This window comes from Aricia agestis, chromosome 13 (assembly GCF_905147365.1).
Source record: "Aricia agestis chromosome 13, ilAriAges1.1, whole genome shotgun sequence".
Taxonomy (NCBI): Eukaryota; Metazoa; Arthropoda; class Insecta; order Lepidoptera; family Lycaenidae; genus Aricia; species Aricia agestis.
Genome location: NC_056418.1, coordinates 2,660,009 through 2,673,560, shown reverse-complemented (window position 1 = coordinate 2,673,560; position 13,552 = coordinate 2,660,009). Strand labels below are relative to the sequence as shown.

Genomic DNA, 13,552 nt, shown 5'->3' with positions numbered 1-13,552 from the left:
AATAGAAAAGTTCAAGATGACAGCCTAACTAGCAAATAGTACGTCACTTTTTTTTAAGAAATAGGTAGGTAAGTACTTATTATGTTTTGAATGCATTTTTGTAGACCTAATAAATAATATTATTATTGTTTTGGACTTCAATGCTCGTCCAAAACCATAATAATATTATTTATTAGGTCTACAAAAATTCAAACAAGTTTGTGAAACAAATTTTACAATATTTGAAATAGATATTGAAAAGATTGACGAAGTAAAAATGAGAAAATAAAAATTCTTTTCATGTGGTGCGACAAGGTGAAATTCTGCTGGAAAACATCCAAATTGGATGAAGTAATGTATTCATCCGTGGCCATTCTAACTCTATACTACAGTCTATTAATTTTCATCAAAATCGGTCCAGTAGTCTTCAATGCAGCCCTAAATGGAATGGAAAGGAAACCACCTCTCTTTACATTAAGGCTAGGGCCTACTCCTCTGACTCGGTACATATATTATACAGTACTTAAAACGAATTTTTGCCATTTGTTAGCAAAACAATATTTTTACAACTAAAAATTATAAATTTTTTATTCTTTATGAACACCTAGCTTATAAAAAATCTGATTTGCCCCCCCTGGCCCAGAACCTGGGTAATGTGCCCCCCCCCCCCCCCCCCCCCGGCTCAGAACCTGGGTACGCCCATGGTAATAGGTATGACGTGTTATTTTACGCCATTTTTCTTGGTTTGAGCCAACCCCATTTGCACTACTATTTAAACAAACAGTCTTATCACGATTCACGATTAGCATTAAAACAAGGATGGAACTAATCAAATTGGAAAACATGTGCAATTACTCGACACAGCTCTATAAAAATAATATCCAACGTGTCAGGGACTATTTTGGAAATCTGAGCTAATTATGCACGTTTAGGAACCGCTCATAATATGTAAATAGCAACATAAACTTTTTATGACATAATTAACGAGTCGTAAAGAATTATAATCCATTCAAAAACATATGAATATTCATAAAAACAACGCAATGAATTTTTCCACATATATTATTCAAAAAAATTTACACAAAAGCACTAAGACATCCATTTTACCTTATTGTCTAAATAAACGAAGGTTTTAAGTCCGACACGCAACCTCTTAAGTAAAAGATATAACTTTTCTCTAAAAATAATACTCATTTTCTCTTTAACGTTATCGGAAAGTAATATGGCATTATCAACATAACACCTACGAAGCGATATTTAAGAATTTACTCTAGGATATTACAATAATCTTCATTTTATATCATACTAACAACTGCTATTTTAAAAAATGGATTTATTTTACAAATACTGTGCAAGATCAAATGTGAAAGGTACCTTGGGTAAAGATTACAATATTACATTATTTTACAACGGGCAGTTTATCAGTTTTGAATTTTGAATTAAGAACAGTCGGTTTAAAACCCTTTTGCGCGTTGTATTTGAATCGGTATTCCTGTTTTAATTTTGAGTATATTCAACATTTTGGCTTCATTATTTGTACGACATAAATTATTTTACACATTAATTGTAAAAAATACAAGGTAATTAAATCTTTTAAATTCCAATCTTATGTTAATTGTGTATGTATGGGAATAAATATTTTGTACTTAACTATTAAATATTTCAACAACACAGTTGAGAACTAAAATCGTAGACCACATTTTGTTTACGATATAAAATATTAAACCATTGTAAATTTATGCCGGTGAAAAGACGTATTGCTATTCTTCACGTTATTGAAATATTTACAATTTAATAAATTAAAAATCTCTACAATTATTTAAGTAGTATGTATTTTAATGCACTTGCAAGTGTAAAAAGCGATTGTTTCTTAAATGAAACAAGTGTTAAATTCAATATAAATATTTATGTTCACTGGCATAAAATGTGTTATCATTATAATATTAATTAGTATTTCATTATGTATATTACAGTCATAACTAAAACTTAATTATCATAATCAAGCTCAGTACAAATAGTAACGCTTTTTACAAAATCGAAATTAAACATTTGCATGACCGGTTAGCGCTAGCGCAGCAGTCAGCACTCTAATGGCGTACAAACGACTTTTCTACTTACTGATATGTGATTTTGCAAATTAACGCCTTAATCTCAAATGCCTATGTAATTAGGTACTCGTTAAAAGATCCCTGGTAGCTATAAGACAGATTACCACAATACTCGAACTTCGAAGTTGTTCAAGTTACAACTTACAAGACATAAAAAAGGCAAGTCCACAAGATGGCAAGTTGCTACTTTTCTGTCCTAAATTAAAATTGCATCTCAGTTACTATTATGTCATAAACATAAAAGCAAACTAAATTTTACAATGTCATATGGTCCATTCTTTCGAATGAAAACCAGCACCCTTAAACTGTATAGCTATATGGATAAGTATATCATATAAAATAATTTAAACTACCAGCACTCTAAGTAAAAATGTGTGACTCATAATATTATACTACAAATAATCTTTAATTATGACTAGTCGTTATGAAATAATTTGAGCATAGAAACAAGCGTCCTACACCATGCGAATATAAAAATATTATAAAAACTTAATTACATATAAATTACACATAAATAAAATTAAAGATATATCGTCATATTTGAAACTGTATCGCGTACTTAACTTTCGTAACACTATCGCGTGAACACTTTAAAACTTATGTTTGGCCTCGCGACCGCACGAACTGTCACTACTCGATCACCACTACGGCGTCGTCGGGCGGGAGGCGGGCGGGACACTAAGGCCGCGACGCGCGGGCCGCCTCCTCCAGTGCTCTCACTTTCAGTTCCCTCTCTCGCTGCTGCCGAAGGAAATCTTCGTGGTGAGCCGGGTGTAAGAAGCCTCGCTCGCGTTCTAGGAGCAGCTGCCTCTGCAGCTGTTCGTGTGCCGCCGCCTGCTGGGCTAGCTGCTCGGCATACGGCCTTCCGAGGAGGTCCGGGTGTGGCAGGGGCCTATATGGTCCTCCTGCACCGAGTCCGAGTCCCAGGGCATCCTGTTGGGCCTGCGCCGCCTGCTGACCCGGGTGCAGGTGTAGGTGTGTATGGGAGTGAGCATGGGTATGGGCATGGGTATGTGCGTGATACTCAGGATTTATGCCCGCCATCTGTAAGCGCACCATAGGGTCCGCCGCCAAAGCGAGTCGCTCCGCTGCTTCTAATTGAGCGGCCGCCACTCCCGGGTGCGGATGATGAGGGTGATGCGGTGGGGCACCCGATACGGGAACTGATTGGGGAGGGCCCCCGGCTCCTCCAGGCGGAATTCCCAATCTTTCCAAACGTTCACGGTCTAGTTGTGATAACGCACCGGGGCCGTGTCCCGGAGGATATAATCCGAACTGAACAGGTATAGCACCTTGTGGCGGTGGCGGAGGCATTCCATACCTTCTGTGCATTTCCAGCCAGTGAGGGTCTAAGGCTCGAGGTCCCACGTTGTTTTTAAGCAGCTCTTCTTTTAATCTATCGTTCAGCTCACGTTCACGGAGTTCTCTAATTTCCCTGTCTCTTTTTTCTCTTTCGAGATGTTCAAGTTCTAGTCGTTCCCTTGCACCGGCTGCGCCATACATTGAACTCAATTGATATTGGAGCATAGGATCCATACAGTGACGGGGAATATTGCCCGGACTGAAACCTGCATGAGGTCTAGCATATTCTGACAACTGACGTAAAGCTGGCGTATCTGGATACCCCGGCGGCCGCGGGAATCTATCATATGGAGATGTGATAGTTTCAATGGCTCCGCGTGAAGGCGGTTTTGTGTCAGGTTTTTCGGGAGTAGCAATTTTTCTGTGAGCTTGTTGTGCTATTTTTTCTCTTTCTTCTCTATCACGCTCAGCTTGTTTTCTTAGCCTTTCCTCTCTTTTTCTAGCAAGCTTAGACTCAGGAACTGGTTTGAATATAAGATCAGTTCTAGTACAAGAGTTGTAATCTCCTCTATTCCAGTGTCTTAAAAATATAGCTGATTGAGATCTATGGCATTCAGTATCTTCTATTTTGGGTTCTGGGCTAGGGCCATGAGGTATGTGTGCGGGACTTGGAATTTCTTCTTCTTCTGGTTGCGATTGCGTCTCTAATTTCAATTCAGGATTGTCTTCGGGGTGAGGTCGTGGAGGGCCTCGTAAATGAGGGTGACCATGAGGCATTTGGTGAGGAGAGTTAGAGCGAGCATGAGAAGCTTGTAAGCCCGCAGCTGCTTGTGCATGCAAGCGCAAGCTTTCTATTGAACTAGGTCCAGGGCCTGGTGGCAGACCTAATCCCATTGAATGGCCCATTGAAGGCGGTTGAATCATTAGATGGTTTGGATTACCAGAAAGCATCTTAGGATGATGCCGTAGTAACATTGAATCAGCTGGCGACAACCTTTCTGGATGGTGAGCAAGATGATGAGAATGATGATGAGTGTGATTATTTGTAACATTCACACTTGCTGATGAACTGGTCGTCTGTGAAACGCTTGCCGAAAGATGAAGCGGCGAACTTGAGTGTGAGCTACTCTTCTGTTGCGTATTGATTTTGTGCTGGATAGACTGTGAAGAGCTGCTTGATGTCGAATGAGATATTGATAATGTATGATTAGTGCCACCGCCAGCATGACTTGGTTGCTTCTCTGTGCTTGTATGGACTGCACTATGATGACTAGTTGAGTGATGATGAGTCATAGTAGTCTCATGTAATTGATGTCTTTCTGAACCACTAGGGTTTCTCGGATCATCTGAACTCTCCGAAATTTCTCGCAAAGATCTAGTTGTCACTGATGAACTAGTACTGTGGTGGGCACTTAGCATTGTAGTAGATTCGATGGTTGCTGGTTTAACAGGATCATGTCTTGATGAACTTGATGGATGCATAGGAGGAATAGGGTGTGGTTGTGGTAATGGACCATAAGGATATGGATATGGCATTGAGTATCCAGGATGTGGATGACCATAATATGGATGCATTGCATGTGCTGCAGCAGCAGCGGAGAGCTGGAATATAGAAGATGGATGCAGTAGAGGATGATGTGGGTGATGAAGTGGAGAGGCAAATGGATGTGGATGTCCTTGTTGGCCTGAATGCATAACTGGACCTGCCATAGTTGCAGGTATCGTTAAAGGAGTGGGATTCATCAAATTCAAAGCAGAATGTGATGTTGGAGGGTTATGCTGAATAGGAGAGGCAGAAATTTGCCTAGATTGAGATGGACTAGTTAAGTGCCTTGAGAAAGGAGAAGTTGTAGTAGAAGGATGCGGATGACCAGGGGTACCATTATGGCCTGGCTGGCTTTTTATAGGTGTTGGTGTATGAGGACTCTTTACTGGCTGTAAAGCATGCGACGAATCGGAAGCATTACTCTGACTTGTTGACACTGGAGTAATATGAGGTTGATGTAAGAAATCTGGTTCTTTCTTTATGCTTTCAATTCTCGGGCCCAGGAAAGCACTTTGCATATTTGAAGTTTCTGATTGTGGCTGACTTGGAGGCCGCGTTGAGTTTTCTGCACTTGGTACCGAGTCTCTATCTCTTTCTGAGCTTAGATGTTGGGCTATTGAACTTCCAATTGGATAGCCAGGAACTTTGACTTCCTTAAGAGATTGAAGAGGATCTGAGACACTTTGTGTTGACAAATTAGCAGGCATATTATCCGGGATTTCTTGTTTAATTTTGAGATCCTGTGGCATTGATGGATCTGGTTGGTTAGACTGTTGTGATATAAGATTCGCTGCAGCTAAAGCATGGCTAGGAGGAATAGGCTGCATCAATGGAGGCATTGATCCTGGCTTGTCTAAGCCTGGATGGGCAGCATGAGCATACAAAGATGATGGCATAAAACCATAAGGGCCAACACTTGATCCACTTCCAACAGACAAGAGAGGACCTGGTGGAAGCAAACCTGTAATTGAAGGTTGGCTGAGCGGTGGAGGAGGCATACTTTGTCCTGATACAGGAATTGGTGATGGTTCTGTTGCTCGCACTCCTAGATTCTCTGGGCGAATAGGCGCAGGGAAAATTGGAGGTCTTAAGTTTCCATTTGAATTTTCTAATTTTGTTGAAGGTTGAGTTTTCAAATCAGTAGGCTGCTTATCTTCTGTGTCAGGTTCTTGAGATTTCATTTCTGGAGCTGTAGCAGGAGATACTGGTTCTATATTAGTTGCTGTAGAATGCTCCATATGAGGTGAAGAAGCTCTTGTATTTGTAGGAGACGGGCTTATTCTTTGTAAAGGATCTAATCTTGGTGCATTTGGAGAATCCACTTTACTTGATGCAGAAATTGTTGCTGTAAATACTTCAGGTGTATTTTGACTTTTCATTTCACTTGCCTCATCTCTTGGCTCCAATTTTATTACTGTTTTCAGCGGGTTTAAGTGTGAGTTGTGTTTGCCAGGGTCATTAGCAAAATTAATACTTGATGGGTATGAAAATGGCATTGTAGGTGGAAAATCTTTTGTGCTTCTAATTATAGAGTTGTCCTTAGATAAAGCAGGATTAAAAATGTTACTTGGGACCCCTTCAATTTTTATATTATGAGTAAGTTTTGGATTAAAGATATTATGGTTGTCTTTTATAAAGAAGTTGGTATTCTCTAAGTTAAGCGGCTTGCTGGATTGACTTAAGTTGTGCCCAGAAAAACTGTGTGATAAGGGATCCTTCTGAAAATCATCTTTCTGTAGATTTAATGTTTGCTCCTCTGTGTCTATTTCCTCTTTTATTTTAATTTTTTCCATAGTTTCAGCACTCATAGGTGTAACTTTAGGAATAATAAGTTCAGTCTTAGAGAACACTGTGAGTGGTCTAGGTTCTGCATTTTCAAATGTCTTAGGTGTTGTTGAGTCTGTTTTTAGATCAAGAGCCCCTCTGTCCTCATTTTCAGATGCCACTTTGAACAAAGGTGGCAAAGGATCTTTCTCCATTTTAACTGGTGGTTCAATATTCTCAGTTTTAATCAGTGGTTCGGAAGGTTTATTAGGTATTTCACTTTCAACATCTTTGCTTTGGTCCATCTCCTTGTCAGTTTTGTTAAAACTAAAATCACAAATTTCACTTTCTGGTTCAGCAGGTTCGCTTTCATCCATAGCGGGAAAGCTATCATTTGTTAAGCTTTCTGACGGACTCTCAGATGGGTCATCTGGTCTACACTTCTTCATCTGCACATCACCATCCATTATACCTTCAATTTTTGAGTCATCTGGAAGACGCTTTTTAACTTTAGACACATCAACTTTGCCATTAGCCACTTTCTTTTTATCTTTAGTGACAGGTGACTGAGGAGGTGGAACTTTTTCAGTATTATTATTATTTGCACTTTGTGTAATAAGTTTATTAGGTTTCTTTGATTTTGAATCACTGTCACTTTCATCTTGCGTTTTCTTGGTGTTTGGTGTAGTTTGTTCTTTAGATTTGTTTCTAGTCCTCATTCTACTCGGTGAATCTTCAGGGTTATCAACTCTACCGTTGTCTGTTTTGGCGAGATCACCAGCATCTCTGGAATCACTATCATCTTCTGAATTTTCATCTTCGGTAACAGAACTCATTTCACCTCCTTCCTTAGGATTCGGTGAGGGTCTCGAACCATTCGTTTCTGGCACAGCGGGTGTAGCCTCTGGTGTCGGTTCTTTGGGTGTACCAGCACGAGAGTTTCTAGTGTTACGAACTCGCCGGAGCGATGCCTGGCGTCTTCTTCTGTGGGGCCTATTACTACTTGCACCAGGAGTCTTCTTCCATAAGTAGTAAAACTCAACTAATTCTGATGTGTCTTTATGTGGCAGTAAGTCTTTACGAATTTTAAAAAAATTCTTACCAAATTGACGGATTCCTTTGACAAACCGTTTAGTCTCTTCCTCGGACCACTTCTTTTCAATTCCTTTGGGTGCTGGACATTTAACTAGAGCCTGAAGTGCTCGTCCGGGGTCATATCCAGAGTCATGAAGTACATCGAGGGCATTGATAGTTGTGTCATCCCGACTGGCAGCTATGCATCCGTCATCAGGGGATCCACCGTCACACATGTCTGCGAATGCTGCCATGGACCGCGCTGCACGTAGGTACATAACCAAGTCTCGGCTGGGGGCTTGGTCCGGCAACCATCGTAGTTCCTCACCACCAGGGCACGGCTCGTCTGGTCCCAGAGGACCGTTGGTGCGAATATCGGGCAAACAAGCGTAAATATCTTTGTCTTTCACTGCTTGGTTTGGTGTCACTTGCACCTCCCCTTGATTCTGTGCCATGATAATTTGATAAATACACTATGCTCGAACCCACACTTCACATACTTTTTTAACGATTGTTTACATACTTTTCACCAATAAACACTAGTATCCACGTTATAGTTCCGTAAAAGCCGTATTATTGTTGGTCTGTAAAACCGTAAGTATGCCAATATACATAATTATTGCCACTAATGGCCACCATTACACGATGCATTGTGTTTCATTTTATCGACTTTGTAAGCACAGAAGTAACTATTTACACATTCTCACTTCACGGCATGATGAAAGTTTCATAATTAAACTAAATACTAATATTTTCTTCATATTTTCACAATAACTTAGGTAATGCTATCTACATGCTACCCTTTTGTTTAGCTTCACCTTTCTTTAGAACGCATAGACAAGTTCATTTCTATAAAATGGCTGCCACGATCAGTGTTGCCAGAGTATACTCAGTCCAGGTTGCCTTTTGTAGGTTCAAATGTTGCCATCTAAAACCAAATGTTGCCATTAGAAAAAAACCTGTAAAAAAACGTTCTGTGCCTTTTAGTAATTTAAAAATATTTATACCTACCTATTGAGTACTGCGGGGCTAAAATGGTCGCTTTAGAGAATCATAATATGAATCATGATACGATTTTTTTTTTAAATCGCAAAATGTAATTCTGTTTGCAATTCATGTCTAGTAATTCGTTCCTTAATTGACATTTGTCAGTTTGACAATTCATTTGCTGAATTAATTGAGAGGAATTGCTAAATGTGACCATTTTAGCTCCGCTGTTTTATTGCTCTGCATTTTGGTTGATAAAAATTTAAATCGAAAAAAATCATGTTTTCAATAAATCGATACCAGAAGTATCAATTAACGTAAGGGACATTTTGGCGAAAATGAGTTATATATATCATTGGATTCAGAATTTTCTGCTCTATCGAATGATATTATTTAAAAAATTCTATCGTTTAAAAAAAATCCCTTACAGTAAAAATTTTTGGCCTGAGTAAAACGATTTGTGACAGAAAAATTGATGTAACAGACAATTAATTTTTTTTTTCTCTGAAAAATAAAGTAAGTAATAGTATTTAATAATTTACACCCTTACCTTAAATACAATAGACATAACGACCAGTAGTTCGACTGCAAAGAGACGGACAGGTTTCAATATCTGTCAAATTCGTCGGGTTTCACTAGGATTATAAACGGAATGTGGACAGTGCCTCGCGCTGGCTGATATAATTTATTTTTAAATATTTAAAATAATGATTTCAAAATTGGATTCTGACAATTTTAATCGAATGTGCCAAAACACAAACAACAATACGACCAAAGAGGAACACGTCCATCGAATATGTCATAGTTTTAAATTCGTAGGTAACAATTTAACAACCCTAGCAACGATTTTCGTCATAATACGTCAAATTTAAAAATTTCAACATCAGTTCTAAGTCGGCATACTCTATCATTCTGTCTACTCTGCCTTAAACCACAATAGTTGTAGACGTAACAATAACAATCTTGAACTGCGCGCGAGCCGCGAACACGTTTCGTCGTCGCGTCGCTGTCTTACCCCTCCCCCGATACAAACGCAACGTCTTTACGCTAGTCGCGCGCGCCGCCGCGCCGGAGGGATAACCATTAGGAGAATCAATTAATTAATGTAAGTACTCGGTATTTTAGCAACAATCTCACAAATAAATAAAGTAAAGCAAATACGAATTTGATTTCAAGTTATTACATAATCGGCATATTGTAGTAAGGAGCTGAAATTAAAGATAATCTGTCAAATTAGGAATGGACAGATTATGATGATATAACGATTAGTAAGTAAATTAAACTATTTTAATGGTAAAATTTAAAGGGTTGAAATAACTTCTTACATTACATTAATGTTCATATCATTTGTACTTATTATTTTTTAAATTTTAATCAGTCAATTCATATTTTTCATTTTTCTTTTGTTTCCAGTACATTCATTCCATTATTTAATAAATGAGACTGTTGATTAGGTCTCAGAAACATTTTTTCTTTATCCGTCGTTGAAAATAAATAAAAAATATTAACAATAAATCGTTTTATTTTTGTATCCCTAAATTTCATTTAAATCTGTGATAGCTGAAACTAACATTAATCATGCAATGAACCTATTTTGATGGTATCAAAATACTATAATTTTAGTAGAAAATCTATAGTTACATTAAACTGCAATACTATAAGAGTTCTTTACAATAGAATTTCGTATAATTTTCTATTTATTTTGCTGCTTACCGTATGCTTCACCCTTTACACATAAAATATTAGTAACTTAAGGGACAACTAAACATATTTTTTTAATGTAAGGGACATGCTATATTTTAAGCCGTTTGGTATTCCAAAATATTTACTTTATAGCATGAAAGAAGAGAAAATTCTAAGAAACTTTGTTCTAAACACAATTGAAATTGGAAGCAACAGTAAAAAGTTATAGAGAGATTTAAAAAAATATAATCGTTTTTTGGCTCTCCTGAAAAACAGTGTTTTGTCCCTTACATTAATTGATACTTCTGGTATCGAAATGTTAATCCTTTTGGTTGATAAATAATTGATTCCACAATTTTTTTCACACACAAAGAATTTATTTAAAAGTTAAAACACTACGTATTAATTATTTGCTCTGTGGTCACAAAATTTCTTCCATTTTTATTTACATAAAATTAATTTTATCTCTAGCTTTACCAAAATAGACCTTTTGCAGGTAGAAATATGGGTACAATTTGTTTGTCTATTATATAAGTTTTGTTTTCATTTGGGAATAAAAATGCGTAATGGTAACTTTTAGCAATTCCTCTCAATCAATTCAGCGACGATATTACGAGCAATATCGTCGATGATTCATCTAATTTTGTAAAATAACGTCCTACGTCAATGGCAATTCAATTCATTAGCAGATTCATAATTGAAACTGTATTGCCATTCTGAAAAACATAAAAACGAACATGACCGGTTTTTTTTTTACATTTATTTATGATTTTATGAATGATGCACGAAATATTTGATATAATTGTTATATTTAATGTATTAAACTGTACATTTATTGTATATTTGTTCATTAAAATCATTTTATAACTAAAAACAAAATGTTGTTTAATAATTTCACCATCATCTTCAAATATCGTTATATTTTCGTAACGTTACTGCCGAAAGGGCATCTATGCCCATATAACAATATGAAAATTTAACCGTACTTGAAATTATTAATTATATGGAAACTTAATAGGGTGATTTTGATTTAAAGAGAAGTATCCTAAGCATATGCTACCAAAAAGTAAGATTTTGCACCAAGGTATGCTATGGTTCCGAAGATACTAAGAGAACTCCGGATTTCTTATAGATAAAAGTTTGGGGGTTCCGGCGTTGTTTTACGAAGAAAGCATATTATTATGCTACTATGTAAATTACATTCATCATCATCATCATCACTACCGTCACACCACAGACCAATTATACATAAGACTCTTGAATCCCATAAAAAACAGCGTGTCTGCAGTTTTTAGTTCTCATCTGAACGATAGATGGCGTTAAGTGTATCAAATTAGCCTAACAAATAAAAAATACAATAAATAAATGCACCATCTAGTAGACTATTTTTAAAACACGTTTACAAACTGCAAAATTCTCCCAAAGATGTCGCTGATTAGTTTTAATCGGAAATGACATTTATTAAAGCTTTCTTAACTCTTTTAGTTTTTGGCTCTTTTAAAATATCTATATTTTTTTATAAATATAGATGCTAAAAAAAATTGATTTTTTTTATTCCGTCGGCGGGATTCGAACCCACGACTCCCGGCTTGAGCTACCAATGCGCTCATCCATCTGTTTTTCTGACATTATGTATTTCTATTGCCGCTATAATACTAAATACTAAAATCTCGGACGGAAACGTTCGGAATCATACCTCCTGCAACTTTTCGCCATCGCCCCACGCGCAAATATCCTCATCCTCATCACCTTGATGAGTGGCAGTCTTCCACCGTGCATTTTTCGCGTAACTTTCTGCCGCGCACTGTAAAACTCGGGAACAAACTGTCACCAGCAGTATTTCCGGACCTGTACGACCTGCAAACTTTCAAGAAGAGAGCGTATTCCCTCTTAAAAGGCCGGCAACGCACCTGCAGCTCTTCTGATGTTGCGAGTGTCCATGGGCGACGGTAGTTGCTTTCCATCAGGTGACTCACGACTCACAAAATCACGCTCGTTTGGCCTCACCCTAAGGGTTCCTTGTTGACTACGGAACCCTAAAATATGCGTCATGCCGATTTTTTTTAATGAAATAAGGGGGCAAACGAGCAAACGGGTCACGGCTCACGTTTCACTGAATAATTAAATTAATCAACAATCTTGCGCGTAAATAAATAGTACGAGCACACCCGCGTGCATTGTGCAGTGTTCGCTGTAAATAAGAACAAGTATGTCATGTCCGTGTTCGCGTGGAATGGCGCGTAATTTCAAACGCGGTACAAGACGGTAAGTATAGATGTCCGCATCTGACACAGTAAAATTTAATACAGACAGACAGACGGCCTGACAGACCGAAACTATAAGGGTTTCTTGTTGACTACGGAACCCTAAAAAGTAGGTAAGCACAAATCTTGCGAAAAAACTTTGGTGCTCGAAGTTGGGCTTTGAGTGAGATTTCGTGCGTCTACTAACATGAACGGAAGGTGTCGCGTCGAACTGGCATCGTTGCATACCAAAAATTACCGTTAAAAATATCAGTATTAATAAAGTTATTTTCATACCTATAGGTATCTAAAAATGTTACCCACAGACTTGTATGAATATTAACGAAATGTGTTGTCGAACTGGCAACGTCGCATACCAGAAAATAACGAAATTTTTACCGATAATAATAACGGCATTTTTTTTAAACTATATTTAAATGTCATGTTACCTACTAGATATCGTTAAAAATATCGTTAAGCTACCCTTATAAAAATAACGGTACGTAACGGTAATTTTTCTAGTAATCGATAACGTTATGAAGCCATGTTATATGCTGGCAACATTTTTTACTTTAGTCATGTTTGTATACAAACTTCAAAGTTTTGAAACCAACTTTGTAATTTTAAATTTCTTTAGATAAACAATTTCTATAATGTAAATATTACGACATAAGAATAGTTCTAAGATCAAAGATGACGTTTATAGTAACATTTGATCATTCTGCTATTTGACAGAAGAGCGATTCGGATTTATTGGACCATTTTTACGACTTATCATAGAAAAATGTCAAACAAATGAATTGCTTAGTACGAATCATTAAATGAATTGCACGTTAAGAGAAGTTTAAAAATGAATCGTAAATGAT

General features: G+C 37.4%; 1 protein-coding gene across 1 annotated transcript; it reads right to left on the bottom strand.

Moving 5' to 3' along the window:
- Positions 1-1,023: 1,023 nt before the first annotated feature.
- On the bottom strand, positions 1,024-8,611 carry LOC121732970 (arginine-glutamic acid dipeptide repeats protein). The gene has a single exon (XM_042123019.1). The coding sequence runs from the start codon at positions 8,226-8,228 to the stop codon at positions 2,766-2,768; it is 5,463 nt and encodes a 1,820-aa protein (XP_041978953.1). The 5' UTR covers positions 8,229-8,611; the 3' UTR covers positions 1,024-2,765.
- Between the last annotated feature and the right edge of the window lie 4,941 nt (positions 8,612-13,552).